Source organism: Capra hircus, chromosome 25 (assembly GCF_001704415.2).
Source record: "Capra hircus breed San Clemente chromosome 25, ASM170441v1, whole genome shotgun sequence".
Taxonomy (NCBI): Eukaryota; Metazoa; Chordata; class Mammalia; order Artiodactyla; family Bovidae; genus Capra; species Capra hircus.
Genome location: NC_030832.1, coordinates 24711274 through 24731643, shown reverse-complemented (window position 1 = coordinate 24731643; position 20370 = coordinate 24711274). Strand labels below are relative to the sequence as shown.

Here is a 20370-nt window from a genome sequence, read left to right as displayed (position 1 = left end):
AAGGGTGGACTTGTGGGTGTGTGGGAGGACGGAGAGTCAGTTCTTCAGCAGGATCACCACACACGCCACTGGCAGGAACAAGGAAGCCTTTTCTTGAAGACGCAAGTTCAAATCGGGGACTCGGAAAAGTTTTTTGGTTTTTTGTTTTTTTCACTTTCTGTCTTTGCTTTCTGTTTTGTAAAGGAAATCTGATTTACTTCATGGAAAAGTTGTGAGGGTCACACAGGGAGCTTAGGCGACGTGCCTGGCTCAGAGTACTTCCTGCTCCTTGCGGCCCCTTCCTTCCTGCACGTCCCTCCCCATAGCGTCCACTCTCAGATCCCGGGGCTGGGGGTGGGGAATTGAGCCCCAGAAGGTCCGTGATGTTGGTCCTTAGTGCGATGGAATTCCAATAGGAATTCGTAAGCTCAGTTTCTTTCTTTTTTTTCCTAAAATTATTTATTTTTGGCTGCGCTGGGTCCTCACTGCTGCACGGCTTTCGCTAGTTGTGGCGGGCGGGGCTGCTCTTGGTTGCCGTGCACAGGCCTCTTACTGCGTTAGTCTCTCTTGTTGCAGAGCATGGACTCTAGGGCACGTGGCCTTCAGTGGTGGTGACACGTAGGCTCAGTAGTTCTCGGTTCCTGGGCGGTAGAGCGCAGGCTCAGTAGTTGCGGTGCATGGGCTTGGCTAGTCTGTGGCATGTGGGATCTCCCTGGACTAGGGATGGAACTTGTATCTCCTGCATTGGCAGGCAGATTGTTTACCACTGAGCCACCAGGGAAGCCCTCTATAAGCTTATTTGCTGATACAGGGGTTTTCTTAGAAAATCCAGACAGTGTGGTCATCATTTCCTCGTAGAAGGAGATGACGAGTGCAGATGCTGAGGGGGCTGTGAACGCCAGGGGAAGGCTAGCTGAGTGGAGAGCGAGCAGGCACACGGGAGTGTGGCCGGGAGTGGTGGGAGTCACGGGTGGCTTCCAGGTGGGTGGTGGTAGTGCCGGGATCTGGTCGCACCCCAGCTGCACGTGGAGGACGGGGCTAGGCGGTGGGGACTCAGAGGAGGGCTACAGTGAGCAGGATAGAAGTGGTCAGTCCTCTTCTGACAGCACCGCAGGCTTGCACGCCTTTCAGCCCCTTCCTAAGCCCTGCTGGGAACGGGCCGCTGAGCCAATTCCCACGTGTATGAGGTGTGGGCATAAGCAAAGACCACCCAGGTGAGAACAGGCGAGGGCTGTTTACTCAGAGCTTGCTCTCTCAAGGCACTTGTGTTTTGGAGATCTGATGGCAGGCAGAACGGTGGGGAAGCTCCATGGTGGGGGAGAGGGAAGGCCTCAGCGGGCCCAATTGGAGGCTGCGGCTCGGGAAGCTGGAGGTGGGCTAACTAGAGGCAGGACAGCCTGTGATGGGTTTGGGGGAACATTCCTGACTTTCTCTGGTTGGGCCCAAAGCAGAAATCAGGGAAGCTGTCAGTTATTAATCAAGACTTGGTCATTCTACAGAGGTTACTGGTGGCTTCCTGTGGGTGATAGCTTGGTTTCCTGGGCTGGTTGATGCCAATTGTGGATCAGTGCCCTGTTTTTATACATGGTTATTGTCCGTTGTATGTTCAGTCTATCAGATGAATGTGTGTGACACAGTCAATTCCTTTGAGTTGTTTCCCCTGAGAAACCACAGTTGCTTCTCTGGTGGACCTGGGACACCGTGACCTCTGCAGTCTCCCTCTGTCTTTATGGCAGGGTTCCAGCCCAAACCACATTTTGAAAACTGGTGCTGTCATTGGGATCTAGTTTGCAAGTGTAGTTTTTACCCTATAGTAATTCTAATTTTTAAAAACTGTTTTTTTAAAAACTTTTCTCACATGAGAAAAAACAATTTTTCTAATAAAAATCTAAAAATTGGGCACATGCCTGGAGCAGAAGAGCCCTGCCTCTCTCAACGGGACGCTCGCTGTCCACTTCACCCTCTGTGCCCACTGCTAGCTTCCCGCCTGGTCTGCGTGGACATCTGGCTTGTCAGTCTCCACAGCTCTGCTCAGATGAGCTTGAGGGAGAAGCTCGGGGACGCAGCTGAGCTGCTCGGTCCAGCAGGGGTGGCAGCCCAGCCCTGCAGAGCCTTCATCAGCTCCTCGACTGCTTGGATGGTTGCGGGTGGGGGCTGCCACGCATCTCAGTGATGGGTGGACCACTTGTTTTCAGAGGGCGAGATGAAAATGAGATGCACATGAAGAGCATCCGCAGTGAAGTTCTGCTGAAAGTGGTTGGGTTTCCTGGGATGACTCACCGTGTAATCTGGACTTTGCCCCATCTCAGCACCATCATGATGGGAGTCCTGTTGCTCTGTTGCCAGAAGTGCTGAACAGTAGGCCTCGGCCAGGGGAATGGCTGACGAGTAGGCTTCCTGCACTCATATGGACAGTGGGCGTCTGTCCCTGTCGCCACTCCAGCAATGTTCTCATGGGTTTTATGGCACTTAATGCCTGTGGCTGAGATGCTGGAACTGTGCCGAGGGCTATCAGGTAAGGTTTATGCCCTGTTGTTTAGGCCCAAGAGTAGACTTCCTAACCGAAATGACCTCTTGATTTTGGGGAAAGAAAAAAAAAAATGATGTCTATACCTGGAGACAAATCTCTGACCAATAGATTTTTTAAAAGAGCCCATTATTAAAAACCTGTTCCCTCTGCACCATCAGAGCCCTGAGCTAATCTCTGTTGTCACAGGACACTGTCATTTTTCCCTTGTTTCAGACTCCTGAGGGTTAATGGCACCAGGGTGTATTGTTGAGCATTGAAATATTTTTTAAACCTTTTATTATGGAAAAAGAGAGATAAGGAGAGAGAATAATACAATGCAGCCTCATGTACTCATCACCCGGTTAAAACAATTCATGACTAATCTTATTTTATCTGTGCTCCTAATTGCTCACCCCCGTATCATTTTGACGTAGTTCTCAGACCTCATTGCGTATTTGAGTAAGAATTTTTTCCTTTTTTTAAAAAATGATGCTCAAGTCCTTTGGTCACTGAAGGCCACATGTTTCTGGTCCAGACTTTGTCACCTGCCCTGTGATCTTGGTTAAGTCCTTAACCTCTCTGACCCTTGGTATTCTCTTTTGGAAAACAGACTCTACTGTATCCTCTTGGCAGTTGTTTGTGGGGGCCTTTTATGAGATCCTGAGGGAATGAAACTGTCGCAGGTGCTTTACGGATGGAGAGAACTCTTCTCAAGTCTCTCTGCCCCATGAAAGGCTGTCCACCTTTCATGCCAGCTCTTCCCAGCACTGTTCACTAGTTGCTCCACGGAAGTGACATTGTCAGCTCTCGTCTTCCCACTCACCCATCGCACTGTTGGTCAAGAGGACCATCTTCCCCAGGCAGTTAATACGAAAGCCCCAGGCCGGGACATGACCCCTCGCACGTCTCTGCGGCCCAGTGTGCCTGCCTGCTGGCCCCGCTCAGCCCGGGGGTCTGCTCCCCGGCCTGCTGCGCCCCAGCGCCCATGTCTGGCCCAGGCCTGGGCGGCCCTGTCCTCAGTGTGGCACTCAGGAGGACCACCCAGCTCGCCCCACCAGATGAGAGGGTTCCCATGGGGCAAGTTGGCCCATGCGTGGTTCAGTCCCCTGGGGTCTTATTTTTTGCTGTTATTTCCTTTGCCTAAAATAGTATTTCCTCTGCCTAAAAATGGCCTATCCGTGGCGTCTAGTTTGGAACAAAACTATTTGTTGCTCAGAAGTTAGGGCAGCAGACTTCCTGCTGCCCAAGCATGCAGTGAACCCTGGGCTCCCGTAGGCTTCTGGGAGCAGAGACTGATGAATAAGAATTCTGTTGGGTAAATTAAAATTTGTTTTTAAAGAAAAAGAGATAATGTATGCAGTGATGGCCAGAAAAAAGTCTCTCAAAAGGAACTGAACCAGCCCTTACTCCTCAGAGAAGCATCCCGTTGGTTCTCTGCTGCCCCAGCCTGTCCATTGCCCTGAGTCCCGTTTTTTAATTGCCCCTACGGGGAGGCACTTCCTGCTACAGAAGGAGCAATTCTGTTCTGTTCTGAGTCCTCTAGTTCAGTTCCTCCCGTAGTTGTGACCTGGCCGAAGGGTCTGTACCTCCTCTCTTGGCAGATGGATGAGATGTTGGCTGGGCCCGGCTCAGCGTGTATCCTTTGGGCATGGCCCTCTGACGTCCTTCCCAGGGCCTGCCTGCACACTCACTGTCTTTCTGTATTGGCCGCCTCTCTCTTTGTGACTCTTAAGGGCAAGTTCTAGAGGAATTAGATGTGACTTTGGTGGGGTCTGGGGTAGGGAATGTTCCTAGGGGACGCTTGCTCTGCTCCCCAGAGGCCCCGAGGGCTCTTCTTCGAGCCCATGCTTGACTTGGGCTTCATTTCCATTTGGAGGAGCTCGGGGCAAGTGCTTTAACTCTGGTATGTAAAGCTGATGATAGCAACTCACCTTACGGACTTAGTGTTCTTGCAGTGATGAAATGAGCCCTGCATTTACAGGCCTGTTGTTCCCAACCCAACAGGAGGACTTCACCACAGCCCACAAGGTGTGGGCACACACGCTGTGCATACAGGGAGAGAGCACAGGGCCGCCGGGGAGCTACAGACCCTTGCTTGGTCCAGCCATGCTGCCGAGCATGGGCATCCCACCTTGCTGACTGCCGGTCATTAGTGTGGAGGGACCCAGCCTCTGAGCCAGGGCTACCCACAGAAACCTGATACACTGATACCTAAAGCCTGTCGTTTTTCCTTAGTTGATTCGGAATCTGAAGGGAAGAGCCATGTTATTTGTTAGTTTGCTAAAATCCCTGGAAGTGGTAGAACCAAGACTAGAAATAGTTGCTTCAGAATCATGTGATACGCTCGGTGTCTCATGCCCGGTATCATGACCCTGGACTCACGGGATACTGGGGCCAAATGGATCATTAGACACTCATGTAGCCCAGACTTGCCAGCTGTAGCTTCTCTACTGTGGGCTCCAGGGAGAGGGGCCAGAGCAGTGAAAAGTAGCTGCTTTGAAGGCTTGATTTTGGGAAGCGCCGATCTGTGTTACCTTGACCGTTAATGGGCACGTCAGGGATCTTGGTAGCAAGCAAGAGTTCCCAATTCTGGCTACCTTAGAAAGAAACGTGTGGGAGGCTGTTGGGAAGGGAGCACGCAGGACTGGTAGAGGGCTCGAGGCCAGGCTGGGGAACGGGCACAGGGAGCCCACGGTTACCAGGCATGGGAAGCACAGCAGCGCCTCACGGCCACAGCCCCTCTCGCTCGGACTGAGAGGGCGTTTGACAGGCTGCACACGGGTCCTGGGCCCACTGCTGGCTGACCTGGGACCTGACCGCCGACCCCGCCCCCCCCCCAGCTTCCTGCCCTCCGGTTCTCTGGTTGTGGGGTCTCTTCTCCCCGCAAAAGTCACACATATGACAGAAAAACTCCAGGAGTAGGGCAGCCAGCTCTGGTGCCTGGAACAAAGTATGAGAGGGGAGGATGTGCTTGAGGACTCTGGGAGAACAAGGCAGAGCCCAGGACCCTTGTCTAGTGGGCAGGGCAGTGAGGGGCGGTTCTGGGACGCCTGAGAGGCGGAGCATGGCTGGTTGGAGCGGGGGCAGTGGAGGAGAGAGGGTGAAGGGAAGGTTCCTAGATACGTGTGAGGCTGGCTCTGAGGCCACCATGTGGCCTTCAGGGATCAGAGGAAGGGAGAGGCGGGCCTTGGGGGCCCCAGAGGGGCAGGGCGGGCCTGGGCTGGCCCTCCAGCTGCCTTGGTTGCCCCCAAGAAGTCCAGTTGGGGAGGGGGTGCTGCTGAGCAGGAGGAAAGCTTATTCCCAGGTAATGACATGGTACAGCCTGTCTGTGGGAACCACATGCAGGTCAGCCGAGGTGAGTACTGTGGCCGAGCCCTGACGGACGCTCACACTCACGGAGGGCGGGGTGAGTAGAGTGCACAGGAGCCGCTGAGCAGGGGGTGGGCTGCTGCAAGAAGGACAGTGATAGGAAGTGGGGTTTTTTTTCCCCTTAGATGAAAATATTTTGAAAACATTCATGTTTCTGAAAAGTGAGGCTGGACAACGAACCAGAGGCGGTGGGCGAAGGGAAGCGCAGGGCGGCTATTAGCTCATCTCTGCAGACAGGCTTTCTGGAAAGTCCAAGGCAGCAGAAGGCTTTTGATCCGCCCCCAGAGTACATTTTTCTGAATGGCACCCAGGAGAGGCCTTTTCAGTGGAAAAAGTGAATTCTCACTTTCAGAGGAGGTGGGACTTGCCGCTGTGTCACTTGGGGTAGATGGGGTAGCTCCTGTCCATCAGCGGAAGGTGGGTCTTGGTGCCTGGGCCTCCTCTCCCCACGGCCGAGTGTTTCTGGGTGGAGGAGTCCACGGTGGAGGTGCTCTGCGTGGTGTGGGAGAGGAGGAGAGCACCAGAGCAGCTTTTGGAAAAAAGTGTCCTGTGAGTTGGCTTTCGTAGCTAGTGAGAAGGAGGGCTCTTGCTCAGAGGCACAGAGGCAGGAAATGTGAGCGTGTCTCACTCCTCTGATCACAGTTTTACAGCATCTGTGGCCACATCATCACACTACTGTTACAATTTTGCCACGTCCATGTACCATGTTTATTAATATGATTTTTTTCTTCAGTTATTTTTTTTTAACTTAAGCAACTTAAACCAAGGAAGGTTAGACCCCGCTGTGATGTGCATCTTGGTATTTCTGTCCGGGCCTCCCGGGCCTCCTCAGCTGTGCCTGTGACACAGCTGCTGCCCTTACGTTGGCCATGACCTCCACTGCCACCAGAGTGACCTTTTGTTTTTCTAGATTTTCGTAGTATTTAGCAATTCAAAGAGCTTACACATACCTCTCTCTGTAAGAAGCCAGATATCAAGTGCCCTGGGATGACCCCCGGCTCACCTTAGTTCCCTTCCTAGCAGTGGCCTTGGTCATCAGTGTGGTAGATAACCTTCCTGCCCTTTTTGCCTGGAGCATTTTGTTTTGTTTGTTTTATTATTGCTTTATTCATAAATGTTATATTGTCTGTTTTACTGCTTTTTTTTTTTCCCCTTAGAGTAATTATTTTTCTAAGGCACAAATTTTTTGAAATTTGTTATTTTAGTAAGTGAAAACAGTAATACATGCTCTGGGTTTAAAAGTCTCACAGGGACTTCCCTGGTGGTTCAATGATTAAAACCCTGCGCTTCTGTTGCCAAGGGCACAGGTTTGATCCCTGGTTAGGGAACTGAGATCCTGCATGCAGTGAGATGAGACCAAAAAAAAAAACAAAAACAAAAGAAATGTCTCTCAGTTCAGCAGGGTGATTCCAGGACACAAGGCTGACCATGTCCCTCCTGTGCTCCCAGATCTGAAAGGCTCCCGTGGCCCCCAGGAGGACGGGCACACACCTCTGTACCCTTCGGCCCATGGGGCCCTGGGCCATCTGGCTCCCACTTTCCACTGCAGCCTCCGCAGCCCTCCCGGCCGTCCTTCCTTCCCCCGCCAGTCTGCTGTCCATCCTCCCCGCCCCTGCAGTGCTCCACGGGCTTTGTCCCGGGCTGGTGGACTGATGACCCTGGAGAAGGGTGCTGGCTTCCTTGTACATCTCTGGGCAGCACCTCCTGCCATCAGGGGCAGCAGGAGGCGGCTGGCACTCAGGTCAGGGGCTCCCAGTGAACCCTGGGCAAGTCTACCCCCCTCTGCAGGCAGGATGGGTTCATAACTGTGTGAAAAGTGCTCAAATCAGGGCCTTCCCCGGGATGGGTGCTCTGTGTGAGCAGCTGTTCCTGCCATGGGGTGGTTCTTCACTGTTGCAGCCCTGGGCCATTACACAGAGCCTGTGTGTCATTGTTCAGTCCGGGCTTACATGTTGCCTGAAAGGAGGAGGGATAGAGGTGGACGTGATCCCTGCGTGAGGCGGGACAGAGGCTCTGTGGAGGAGTCGGGTTGTGATGCCCACTGCACCGTGGTGCTGGGTGGGGACGGTGACCAGGCAGCGGGGAACTAGGGGTGGGGTTGAGGGGGTGAGGAGGCCGGGGCTGCCACCCGAGACAGGAAGACCTCGGCGGGCTTTCCACCTCACAGCGCCGTCTGTTTGAATGCTCCAGGAAGGAAGAAGCCGCAGGCATCGGCACTCACCCGGCAGGGCCGGGGCCTTCGCCCAGTTGTGGCTTTGCTGCTTCGTGTTCGGGTTGATGGCAGATTGAAACAAGCTACACTTTTGATGCAGCACCCTCCGCGTTTCTTCTTTCTCCTCTTTTTTTTCCAGGTAATGCTACCATAGAGAAGCTGGAGGACTTCATCAACAACATTAACAGTGTCTTGGAATCCTTGTACATAGAGATAAAGAAAGGTGTCACTGAGGATGATGGGAGACCCATTTACGCGCTGGTGAGAGCAGACAGAGCCCCCTGGTGGGTGTCTGGGGAACTGCAGTGGAGACAGCCTCTGCCCTCCTTCCTGGGGTGTGGATGAAGGCGCACCCACCTCACCAGGGGCTTGGAGGGCGAAAGACACCAGGCCTGGCCACCTCCCTGACCCAGTCCCGTCTCTCCATGCTCGCTGCCGGCCCCCTGGTCTGTAGTGTCCTCTGCAGCCATCAGGGTTGGGGGTAATAGAACCTGGGCCTGGCTCTCAACGCAGCACTTGCTTTGTTGCCCCACATGGAATGCCCCTTCCACCCTGAGACTGGGCAGCATGCCTTAAGTTTTATTTTGGTTGTTGCCAGGCATCTGCAGGTCACCCTAGATGAATGGAATATTAGGGATAAAGGGATAAAAATGCCTTTTCATTTAGAACAAGACATAGAAGCTTTGGAAAGAAAGAAACGTGAGGTCACTAAGGATTGAGACCTTGTTGGGCCCTCCTGCTGTGTTCAGATTTTTTTTTTTTTCCCTCCTGGCTAGGGAAGGATGTGAAATACAAGCCCCCATCTTTGGGTAGGGAATTGCTTTAGGCCTTCAGAGACCAGGCTCCTACCGCCAGGCCCACACAGAATGGGGCTCTAGCCCAGGGTTTCCCAAACCCTGTTGCTTGGAAGAAAGGGTTGTGGAAATGTTGGGTTAAGTCGGTAAATCAGTATTATTTACTGCCAGAGTTCTCAATGCCTTGTGCATTTGAAGCCCTGCTAGCATGTAGACAAGTTTCCCGAATTCTTCCGAGTTTGGAAGCTATCGCACAACCTTGGGAGTTCTGAAATCTCTGAAAATTAGACATATTGACTGAGCTAAAGATTTAAGCATGTAAGACTGATTCTAAATTTATCCCCGTGGCCCACAGTGCCTGGACACAAAGTGCTCCAGGACTGGTGAGGTGGGGAGGGAGAGGGCAGGAAGGAAGAGCCTGCAGGTGAATTAACCGTGACAAGTGAAGGGCACAGCCTGATTCTCACGCTAACTTATTTTTTAGGTGAATCTTGCAACGACTTCAATTTCCAAAATGGCATCAGATTTTGCCGAGAATGAGCTGGATCTCTTTAGAAAGGCTGTAAGTACAGCAGCTCCCATTGCCCATCAGCCAGGCTTCTTACAGAAAACTTCCGTATTTCATCAGAAATGGAAACTTCAACCTTACTGGGTCCCCCTGCTGCCTGAGAAAGCCCTTGCAGGGGCATGTCACCGAGTGCCCCTCTCAGAATTCATAGCTGCCAGGTAATTGCTGGGGAGGTTGCCATGGCCGCCTGGGAAAGAAGAGCTGGTTTGGGTTTGACTCCAACTGGTTGAATAACAGTGGACCTCCTGGGTGTGGGATGCAGGTGAGCGGGTGTTGCTGCTCGAGTCCCAGGGTTCAACAGCATCCCCAGGGACCTTGCCAGAAAGGCTGAACCCTAGTTTCCACCCAGACTGCTGAATCCGAGCCTGAATTCTGAGAAGGTGCCCAGTGATCCGCCTACCCAATCATTTGAGGGGCGCTGCTCTGCCTGCCCGGCTTCAGAGCTGTTCACTCAGCCACCTTGCCACTCACCTGGGTGAGCACCTGGTTAGGACACTGGTTCTCAGCCCTGGGTGCCCCGCAGTAACTGAGGAGGTAAAAGTAATGCAGACATTCTGGCCTCCCTCCAGGTCTGTCGAGTCCAGGTCTCTGAGGTCTGAGTCCTAGAATCATTCCTTCCTAAGCCGCCTCTGGGGCTGATTAGCAGCCAGGATTGAGAATCAGATTCTAAGACAGTAAATACACGGCTCTGTGTGTGTGTGTGTGCATGTGTTTGCACACAAGCAGCCCATCTTCTTAGTTCCTCTGCTCTGCTGTGGGCAGAAGTTTTAAGGCAGCCTCCAGCAAGCTTCTCCCAGCCCCAGTCCACAGCAGCCCTGTGGCTCCCAGGTGTGTTCTCTCGCTGGGCCACCCCGGTGCCTTCCCTTCCCGGTTCCAGCCTGCCCATCTCTGCGTAGAAGGGGCGCTGCCCCATTTCCTTATTCATTCATTCCTCATCTTCTCCATCTTCAGGGAGGTGAAGTGATCCTTCCTGATTCAGGGGGCATTAAGGTCCTTCATTTGGAATGGTGTTACAGGAGCGACTTGGGTCAAAACATATCTATGGCTTTTGATGCATATTGTTAAGCTGTTTTCCTGAAGAGCCCCTCAGTTCTGCCTGTGATAGGAGTAGTCTCACTGCACCCCGCCAGAATCGGCATTATGGCCTAAGAGTTGTTCTCCCCAGTCTAATAGATGGACATGGCTCCTGTCTCTTCCAGTTGGAGCTGATTATTGACTCAGACACTGGCTTTGCGTCTTCCACAAATATTTTGAACCTGGTTGATCAGCTTAAAGGCAAGAAGATGAGGAAGAAGGAAGCTGAGCACGTGCTGCAGAAGTTCGTACAAAACAAGTGGCTGATTGAGGTATTTCTCGCTGCAGGTCCAGCTTGGCTCACTTTTTACCGTGAGTCTCACTGTGTCCTCCAGAATTGTGTTGTATTTAATGGGTCTCTGTTGAGCTGAGCCTGTCCAGGTTCCTTTATCTCAGCACTTCCCGACCTCTTTGGCACCAGGGACTGATTTTGTGGAAGTCAGTTTTTCCACAGACTGAGGAGGGGGGATGGTTTGGGGATGATTCAAGCGCATTGCATTGCATTACATTCCCTTCTCCAGGGGATCGTCCCCACCCAGGGATCGAACCCGGGTCTCCTGCACTGCAGGTGGATTCTTTACCATCTAAGCCCTGGGGAAGCCCATTGCGCATTTTTTTGGTAGTATTATTACGTCAGCTCCACATTCAGATTGTCGGGCTTTAGATCCTGGAGGTCAGGAGCCCCTGCTGTCTGCGTTGAGGCCCACAGTGACCCTGCGAGGAGAACCCTGTTTACTCCAGTGACCTGGGTGGGAGCCCCAACTGGAAGTAGCAGAGCCAGGGTCTCAGGCAGCTGTGCGGGCCCCGGACTCTGGTCCCCAGGCAGGTGGTGTGCGGTCGGCAGGAGCATGGGGCTGCTGCCAGATTCCGCCGCAGGTGCCCCCGCGTTCCTCGTCTGTGAGAGGAGGAATAGCTCCACCTCCAGGTGAGTGAGGAGCAGGACGAGGGGTGGGAGTCAGGCCCCGGTGCCGGGCGCCCACAGGAGTCACTGTCCCCATCGTGATTATCACTGTCATGTACTCCAAGGCCAGTGCTGTTGGGATTCTTTCACTTAGGTGGTGGCCCTCAAAGAGCAAAGAGGACGTGTTGACAAGCTTTTGGAGAGGAGCTGTAGCAATCTGTGAAAGGTTTGAGTTTCTTGATGCCCTGTGTCTATTTCTGTTGGCTGGAACAGTCAGACGTTTCAGTTCTTTTTCCACAAATGCACCACTGTTTCCAAGAAACCCGAGCCAGACAGGCTCCGTGCCGCCTTGCGCGTCCTGCTCCTGCCCCTCTGGGCTGTGTCTGGGCAGGACTGCTCAGAGGGGCCCTCAACTTCCTCACTTGGTGGTCAGACCTGTGGCTGGAGGCCGCTGCTGTGGTGACATGATGCTCACTTCCTTTTTGGGGAGAGCTCAGCTCTGGAGTTGTGGCAGCCATGCTCTGAGTTGTTGATCTTGGGGTGGGCTGCCCTGGCAGTCTGACCAGAAACATCCAGTTCCTGCGGTGCTTTCTGGATGGGAGGAACTGTCTGGAGAGGCCACAGTGGTGAGGGCAGGAATAGTGGGAGCCGCTAGTGGGGTCAGCGCCTCTGGGCACGTCTGCACATCGTGTGCTCGGGTGCTCAGCCCCTACGACCACGGGGAGCCCTTCACTCTGTTCTGTAGCTGAACCCACTGCAGCTCCCTGATCTGGATGAAGTCCCCCACCCGGCAAGTGGCTGAGCCGTGTCCAGGCTCCAGCGAGCGTGACTGCAGGCCCCTATCAATTGCTTCGTCATAGTTTTTCTTCCTCTCTTGGGTGGATTTGGCAATACGGAATGTTCTCGGACACCTCAGGGGTCATAACTGGCTGCACTCTGTCCTCGGGCCAAGCTTTCTAAGGGCGGGGACTGTGACCTCATCTTTGTACCTCATCACTCCTGGAGGCGCTGCTTACTGAACCGCGGCTGGGCAGGTAGTTGAAGTTCCAGAGGAACAGAGTGTATCTCACACTTACCCCCCAGATGATACAAGAACTCCTCGTAGATTAGAAGGTACCAGCACTCATACAGTCCACGTTGGCATGAACACCTGTCGTCTCCCCGGGGCTCACCCTCTGCCGCCCTGGCACAGCCTCTGTGCCCAGCTTTGGGCCCATGGGTGGCCGTGCGGGTCCAGCGTACTTAGATGCTGTCACATCACGATGCAGGGCTGGGTGCCCGACTTGATCAGGACTGGCGCTTTGCTGCCCGGAGCGGGGACGACTGGAGCAAAGAACGCCTCTGGGGGTTTGCTGGACTTGGCTTTGGCCCCAGCTCCCGTCCTCTGTGCTTCCTCCTCGGGGAACTGGAGGTGCTGGTGCTGCCTTCCTGAGGCCTGGCTCCAAAGTCTTGAGGGAGCCCTCCTTGCTGACTGATCCCTTGGGCCTCATGTAGACGAAGGAACAGACCAGGGAGGGGCAGGGCGTGGTGGTGAGACACCCCAGGGTCCTCCTCTGGCCTGGCTGCTCCCTCTGGAGGTGGCTTCTCGCCTCTGAGCCCGGTTCCCATCTGGAAGATGAGGACCCTGCTGGCTGGCCAGTGTCGGTCCTGCGGGAGGAGTGCTCCCCAGGCTGGTCAGCACGGCCGTGGCTGTGTGTTTCTGAGTCACTCTGAAGGACCAGCTGAGGGGCCACGGGGTGAGTGCTGGCCAGTGCTCTGACCAGCCTTCTGGAGCAGCACCTTGACCGGAGGGACCGTGTCTGAGTCTCCCCCTTGGCCTCTCAGAAATGGGGCTTTCCTCAGAAGCACTGTATTCGTTATGATGGGACCCCTTTCCCCCCCAGCCAAGTACTGGGAGAGCCCTGCCCTGTGCAAGGCTCTGCCTTGGCACAGAGCTGCTGAGGCAGCTGTGCAGCCCCTCGGGGCCCTGGGGTGGGGGTGGTTGGGATCAATGGGTGAGGCTTTGAGACAGAGGCTGCCTCAGAGAAGTGTGGATGCTCGGAACCTGGGCATCTGCTGGCAGCTGCACGTCCGCACAGCCTAGGGACCAGTGCCCCAGCACAGGGCCCCAGCTCAGGATGGTTGTCAGGCCTAGGAGGTCTCTTGGGGTTGGATCTTCCTTGGAGATGGAGGGCAGTCCGCCCCTCCTAGTGACAGAGGACTGAGCGCCATCGTGAGTGATGAGCGTGGGGCACTAGGCAGCTAGTAGGCGTTCAGTAAACGTGACTCAAGCCTAACTCTGAACTTGAACTTGTTCACTCCAGCCCTGGCATTCCTCCTCGGGATCGATGCGAGGGCTGTTACACACTCTTCCCTTAGATGTCTATCGGGACACGGCCTAGTGCTGGGCCACGCGTCAGGTGCTGGGGACACAGGGCGAGCAAAACCAGGCCTGGCTCACAGTCTGGGGAGAGAGCTGGAGGTCAGCCCACTCTCGCTGAAGTAGAGTCACAGACAGAGAGGAAGCATCGCTCACAGGGGACCTGCCCTCAGCGGAGGAAGTGGCACCCCGCTGCAGGCTGGGGAGGAGGCAGCTGGTTGGGGTGGGGACGACAGTCCAGGGCAGAGGGAGTGGCCTGCACCCAAGCGGGCGGGGTGGGCTCAGGAGCTGAGAGGGGCCGGGTGCTCTGGGGAGGGGCACAAGGTGAGCCTGGAGGTGGGCAGACAGGGGTTCGGTTCTTCAGCCCAAGAATGGTGGCGCCTCAGGGGCTGGGCCTCACAGAGGTCAGGTTTCCAAAGAGGGTCCCAGAGGGGCGAGCAGGGGGAGGGTAGATCAGGGTGGAGGCTGTGGAGACAGCCTCGTTGTGGACTTGGGGCTTTTGAGAAGGTAGCGGCCACAGGGCCCAGGACGGCCTTGGGCCCCGCCCTCTCGTGCCCAGCACCACGGGGCACAGAGCTCCTGTCCCCTTCCTGACTGGCCCGACTCTTCGGTGCAGGGCACTGCTGCCTTGTGCTGGGCCTCCCTCCATTGCGGGAGTCCTTGGGCTCTGTCCTGCCTGCTTGCCCTGCTCCCCACGGTCAGAGCTGTGGCTCTCTAACTCTGTGCCCATGCCCATCTTCTCCTGGGTGGTCACCTGCCCGACACTGGAGGCCCAGGATGAATGTGCTTCCCTGGCCGGGTGGCACTGCACACACTGGATGGAGGCAGGAGTCATGGGGATGGGGTGTGGGGTGGGAGCAGCAGCCCCTCTTGTGTGATGTGAGGTGGAGAAGCGGGCGCAGGGGCACTGAACCAACCCAGTGCCGCAGGCTCCGGGGGCGGCCCCTGCAAGGCTTGCCCCCCCACCCTGCTGTGTGCCTTTGCCCAGGACCCCCACTGTAGCCTCAGGGCTACAACACGTGCTCAAGAAGTTCCATCCCAGTTCCTTAGTTGACTTGGATGCGTAAACGTCCATGAGCTTCTGTGACACTTGTCTCCAGTCAGGTCTCCGTCCTGCCTCTTCCTTGTGAGTTGGCCGTAGGGTCAGCCAAGTTTTTCCATATTTCTGGCTTTCCCATGGTTTGGGGTTACACAGCGTGTGGACTGTCTGTATATGGGAACCAGAAGGCCTTACCACACCCCATGCCACTTGGTCTGGGGCCTTCCTGGACCACGTCCGGCATCATCTGTGAAGTGGTGTGGGCGGAAGTGATCTTGGATGGTCCAGGCAGAGGCTCCAGGCAGTGGTGCTGGGAGGCACTGCGGTGCTGCTCCCTGGGGTCGGGGCGGGAGGCACTGGGGGAGGGAGAGGAAGGAGTAAGAGCCTGGCTCAGGGCTGTGGGGTTCACTCCGTGGGGTCACGGCTCCCTTTCCCGGCCTCTGTCCTCATCCAGGAGTGCTGGGGCAGCTCCAGGATTCCTGTCTGTGAAGGCACGAGGATGGTGCTAAGGAAATGTGGGGCAGTGGTCCTCGCCTTGCTTTTCTTTTAGGTCTCACCTAAGTTTTCCCCACTTTAGGCTGTACAAGGGGTCGGTGTGAACGCCTTCGGGGCAAGGGGTGTGCGGACCTTTGCCCCTTCCTGGCTTTGGGCCATGGGAACAGAGGTACCTCCTGGGCGGGAAGCAGGCTGGGTATGCCAGTTCATAAAAGATGCCCCCACCTTGTGTCCCCACAGAAGGAAGGGGAGTTCACCCTGCATGGCCGGGCCATCCTGGAGATGGATCAGTACATCCGGGAGACGTACCCTGATGCCGTGAAGGTCTGCAACATCTGCCGCAGCCTGCTCATCCAGGTGCTCGGGGCCGGGTGGGGCGCACTCTGCAGGGCTCACTCAGGGCCCAGGCCTCACTCAGGGCCCAGGCCTCTGACCACGGGCATCTCCTCAGAAGCATCTGACGACAAGTGCACGAAGGCCTGCTTCTCCCTGGTCCTTCTGCTCTGTCCCAGGCTCTTTTTATTTTTGCCCCCCGCCCTGCTGTGCGCCTTTGCCCAGGACCCCCACTGTCGCCGCAGGGCTACAACGCGTGCTCTCAGAAGTCTGTGTCTCCTATTATCATGGCAGCAACATGCCAACCATCTTTCTGTCTCAGCCACAGATTCCTGTCGTCTGTTGGCCTCTGAGTACATTGTACAGCTTCAGAGCAGAGCAGCTGGACCAGTGCTGGATGATTCTGCTTTTGCCTTTTCGCTTTAGATTTTTTTGATGCCTTTTTTAAGGCCTTCATTGAATTTGTTACAGCGTTGCTTCTGTTTTTCATGGTTCAGTTTTTCGGCAGTGAGGCAGGTAGGACGTCAGCTCCCTGACCAGGGATCGCGCCTGCACCCCCTGTGCTGGAAGGCACAGGAGCCCCAGGGAAGCCCCTGTGTTTCCTCCTTTTTCATTCTCTTTTTGCATTTATCAGTTGCACTGGGCTGGGCCTCTTGGCACATCCATCCTTGGGCACCTAGTGGTTATATTTCCTGGGTTGGAATCCCAAGAGTGGAATTTCTAGAACAGCATGTGCACACGGCTGTTTAAAGCTCTGCCCCACATTGCTGAAGTGCCTTCTGAAAGCCGTGGTCGTCTTCATGCCCCCTCCAGGGCCCACTCGTGCTCAGAGTCCAGGCTTGGGGGCGGCCTTGCTGCTCCAAGGGCCTGACCGCCACCCACTCTGCCCTCCTCTGGCCTCTGGAGCCTTGAGCTTCTTCCCTTTGCACTCACTTGTCAGCTGCTTTACTAAAACCCACTGCACTGAAGACTCAGAGTTGTTCTCATTGTCCGTTTGGGGCCTGGAAGACAAAATTACCAAGCCAGTGGGATGCCTTCTTTGCAGTCCGCTGAAGGGTTATGAACACAGAGATGTGTTCTCAAGCCATCACTTTCTCATTTCAGGGTCAAAGCTGCGAGACGTGTGGAATCAGGATGCACTTACCTTGTGTGGCTAAGTACTTCCAGTCCAACTCGGAGCCGCACTGTCCCCACTGTAATGACTACTGGCCCCACGAGGTGCCAGGTCTGTGTCCCCCAGCCACTTGCTTTCCTCCTGGCCTATGGCAGGGCTGTGTGTATGCCAGAGTGTGAGTGCCCGGCATTGAGGGGGCACCGGGGCGAGGGGCAGACAGGGCACCCCAACAAGGGCTCCATGTGTGTGCGGGCCCCGGGCCCCGTGTACTGAAGTACCTTCTGTGGTCATTGGAGGCCAGCCTGCTTGCTGGCGTTGGTTCCGCAAGGTGCTCTGGAACCCAGCAGAAACCCTGAGACGCGAGAGGGTCTGGTATAGTAGATGCGCTCCCCTGCAGCTGTCTCTGGAGGGGAGGTGAAAGCGCATCCCCAGACGGGCTCATCCTGCCTCCCTGTGGGGTGAACTGTTCCGTGGGACAGAGTCCTCGGCACAGGCTTATGGCTGGGGGCGCCCACCAGCCCCGCCACTCACAGTGCCTTCTGGCTTTTCTGTGCAGAAGTCTTCGACCCCGAGAAGGAGAGGGAGACCGGTATGTCCAGATCGAACAAAAGGTCCTTGCGGTCCCGGCAGCACTAGCCAGGCCGCCGCCTTCGGGGGAGTGACCGCCTGCCCCATTTGGAAGAGAGGCATCAGTTTCACGGTTCACGTGGATCACCTTTTTACCTTTTACGTTTGCTTGTTAACAGGTTTGGAATAAACTTGCTCAGCAGCTTCTGCGGCCTCATCTGGTGGCGCGCCCCTCTCTTGGCACTCACTGAGAGCTGGGGGCCTGGGCTTGGGTCTGGGCTGAGGCTGGCCAAGCGCCTCCTGCCCAGCATGGCCCGAGGCCACTTGCTCAGGGCAGCGTTGCTTTCAGTCCCTAGCTCTGGTCACTGGTCCTACTCACACTGGCCGGCCCGACTTACTGGATGTGTGGGAGCCTTGGCCTTGGGCCCGCCCCACGCCCCACACTCTCCCTGGCCCGAGGTGCACCGGCCTGCACGGCACGAGGCTGCGGGAGGGGCTGTGGCTGTGTGTCATCTCTGGGCGCTCTGCCTCGCCTGCAGCTGCCCCAGGCCTGACCCAGGAAATTGGCCTGGGTGCCGCCTTCCCCTGGGCTTCCTGCATCACGCCTACCACCAAATCCTGTGCAGCCCACCTGCCAGATGGCCCTCAGCCCCACAGCCACCACCCAGGCTGGCCCAGCTCCCCTCCCCTCCGCACTGCTTCCAGATTCTCCCTCAGGGTCACCCTCCCATGGCCCCCGTTGCCCTGAGGCTGACGCCACGCAGGGGCCCTGTGCGTTTCACTGTCCCCCCTCCCACTTTCCAGGGCGTGGTATTTCTCTGTTCCTGGATGAACTTTCCTGCTCCTCACCCTGCAACCTGCACACACGGTCCCTCCGCCTGCCTGCTCTCTCCCCGCGTGTCCTGCCCTTGCCAACACCTATTCACCCTTTAGATCTTGGCGAGGTGGTCACCACCTCCATGCCCGGTCCCCCACCTCCCCGTACATTCTCGACCATCACTTGCCACACTACTTTAATTGCCTGACTCCCCTCCCTTCCAGCCCAGTATCAATCAGGACCCCTTCAGTCATGATACAAAACCCAACTCAGATTGGCCTCAGCACAGAAGGCTAGGGGGCCCTTCAAGAGGTTTGATGCAGTGGGCCCAGGGCGCCCACGCGTCTGCATCGCTGACCCACCCTGTTGTTATGTGTTGGCCTCGTGCTGGGGCTAAAACACGGTCTCAGCAAATCAGCCTCTTTCTTCATGGTAACAAAATGGCCACCATACTTCCAGGACCCGCGCACCCAGTCCCCACCGTCTGGAGGAAGAGGGCAGGTCTGATTTAGTGGCTCCCTCATCTCAGCAAGCATCCAGTCTGCATACTTGTGGAAGTGAAGTGGGAGAGTCCAGGGGGCACTGGTGACCTGGGTCTCCCCTCAGCCACAGGAAGGAGCCCCTCCTGAGCCACATGGCTGAGTGAGGAAGAAGTCGTTTCAGCAAATTGAGTATGATGTTACGGGCAGAGAGGGAACAAGCAGTGGGCACTGAAAGAGTGGGGTGTCCTCCACCCGTGCAGGGAGGGACATTGTGCCCAATTCACCTTTGTCGACGGGTATGGAGTATGACCCAGGTCCAGCCTGGGCCCTGAGGCCCGCTTCCCAGGCGGTGAAAGGTGTTCAGCTGGAGCCCGTGTGAGCCAGGCCGGACCTTGGCCCAGCCTTCTGAGGGCAAATGCAAGCCTTCGTGAAGCCCTGTAGGAGCCCTGACTAGTGGGGGTGGGTGTGTGTGCCAGGCACGCCACAGAAACCACCCCCATCAGCTTACCCAGAAAAGGGATTTCTCACGAGGCTCTGAGGAAGGTCGCTAAAAGCACAGCAAGTCAGGAGAGCTGCTCCAGAAAAGACAGTCTTGGACTCAGGGGTTCTGGCTGGTAAGACCCCTTCCCTAGCCACAGTGGGCACCAAACAGCAGCTCCCACTATTCCGTCCATCCTCTGCTGTGCCCTCAAGATGCAGGTATCCCCAGCTGCTGCACTCCTCAAGGCTGCACCCCTGGGGAGAGGGGGTCCTCCACAGTGCTGTTCCAGGCAAGGGGGCAGGAGGCCGGGGGCCTGGAGCAGAGCAGCACCCTGCGGCCTGCTGCCTGTCCGAGCAGGAGGCTGGGCGGTCGAGGCGGCAGGGTCGCACCCAGCCGGTGCAGAGGAGGCTCTGAGCACCTGCTGCTGGGTGCCGCCCTGCTGCCCTCTCCCCTGTGTGGCCACCAGTGTGAACTTCCTGGGTACCCCAACCCCCAGTTGGCAGGCCCTCAGGGCCCCTGTGACCCCTCCACCTGTCCCCCAGCACAGCCTGTCCTCCACTGCCCAGCGCTCCCACTGGTACCCTGACCGTGTCACCCCAGGGGTCACTGGACCAGGGACACTCACTGCTTATCCGCTCTCGAGCCTCCCCCTTCTGTTCTCCTCACAGGGCAGCTCCAGCAGACCTTGTCCTCCTGTCCTGGGACCATCCAGGCCCTGCTGACCCCACACGCCCTCTCCAGCACTGCGCGGGCCCCTTCCTCACCAAGGTGTTCCTGCCTCAGGGCCCCTGCCCCTGCTGTGGGGAGCACCTTCCTCAAGTCTGTCAGTTCCGGATTCCAGGTCCGTCAGGCTTCTACTCAGATGTCTACTGTGACAGCCCCATCTGACCAGGGACATCTGCTCAGGCGGCCAGGCTGCAGTATGTTCTAAAGAACATTCCCCTAGTCCCTAACTTCAGAACCAGAGCCCAGATGACCTGCTCCTCGTCCGTCATCCGCGGCTCAGAGCAGGCCTGGGCCGCCGTGGGAGCTGGAGCCGGGGAGGGGTGAGGGCTCCATGGGCAGCTCTGGAGCAACAGCTCGTCTGTGGCCTGGTGGCCACGCTCCTCACTGGTGGTGAGCCTGTGGACATGGTGGCTCTCCTGTTTTATGCCTCACTACCTTCAGTGGAGCTATTTACTATAAATTCTTCATATGAAAAGTCAGGTAAATAACTATTGACATTGCCAGGTAGGGGATAAACAACCTCATGAGCACCTGCTCAGAGCCCCCGGTTC

The 20370-nt window shown here is 56.2% G+C and overlaps 1 protein-coding gene across 2 annotated transcripts in view; it reads left to right on the top strand.

Annotated features, from left to right (window-relative positions):
• NSMCE1 (NSE1 homolog, SMC5-SMC6 complex component) overlaps positions 1-17520 on the top strand; it is a 35094-nt gene extending 17574 nt beyond the window's left edge. For both annotated transcript variants that reach the window (XM_005697624.3, XM_018040745.1), the window contains exons 3-8: positions 8209-8330; positions 9348-9425; positions 10631-10777; positions 15540-15656; positions 16737-16857; positions 17303-17520. In XM_005697624.3, coding sequence (XP_005697681.1) covers positions 8209-8330; positions 9348-9425; positions 10631-10777; positions 15540-15656; positions 16737-16857; positions 17303-17382 — 665 coding nt within the window. In that variant the 3' untranslated portion in view covers positions 17383-17520. The remainder of the gene's footprint in view (positions 1-8208; positions 8331-9347; positions 9426-10630; positions 10778-15539; positions 15657-16736; positions 16858-17302) is intronic.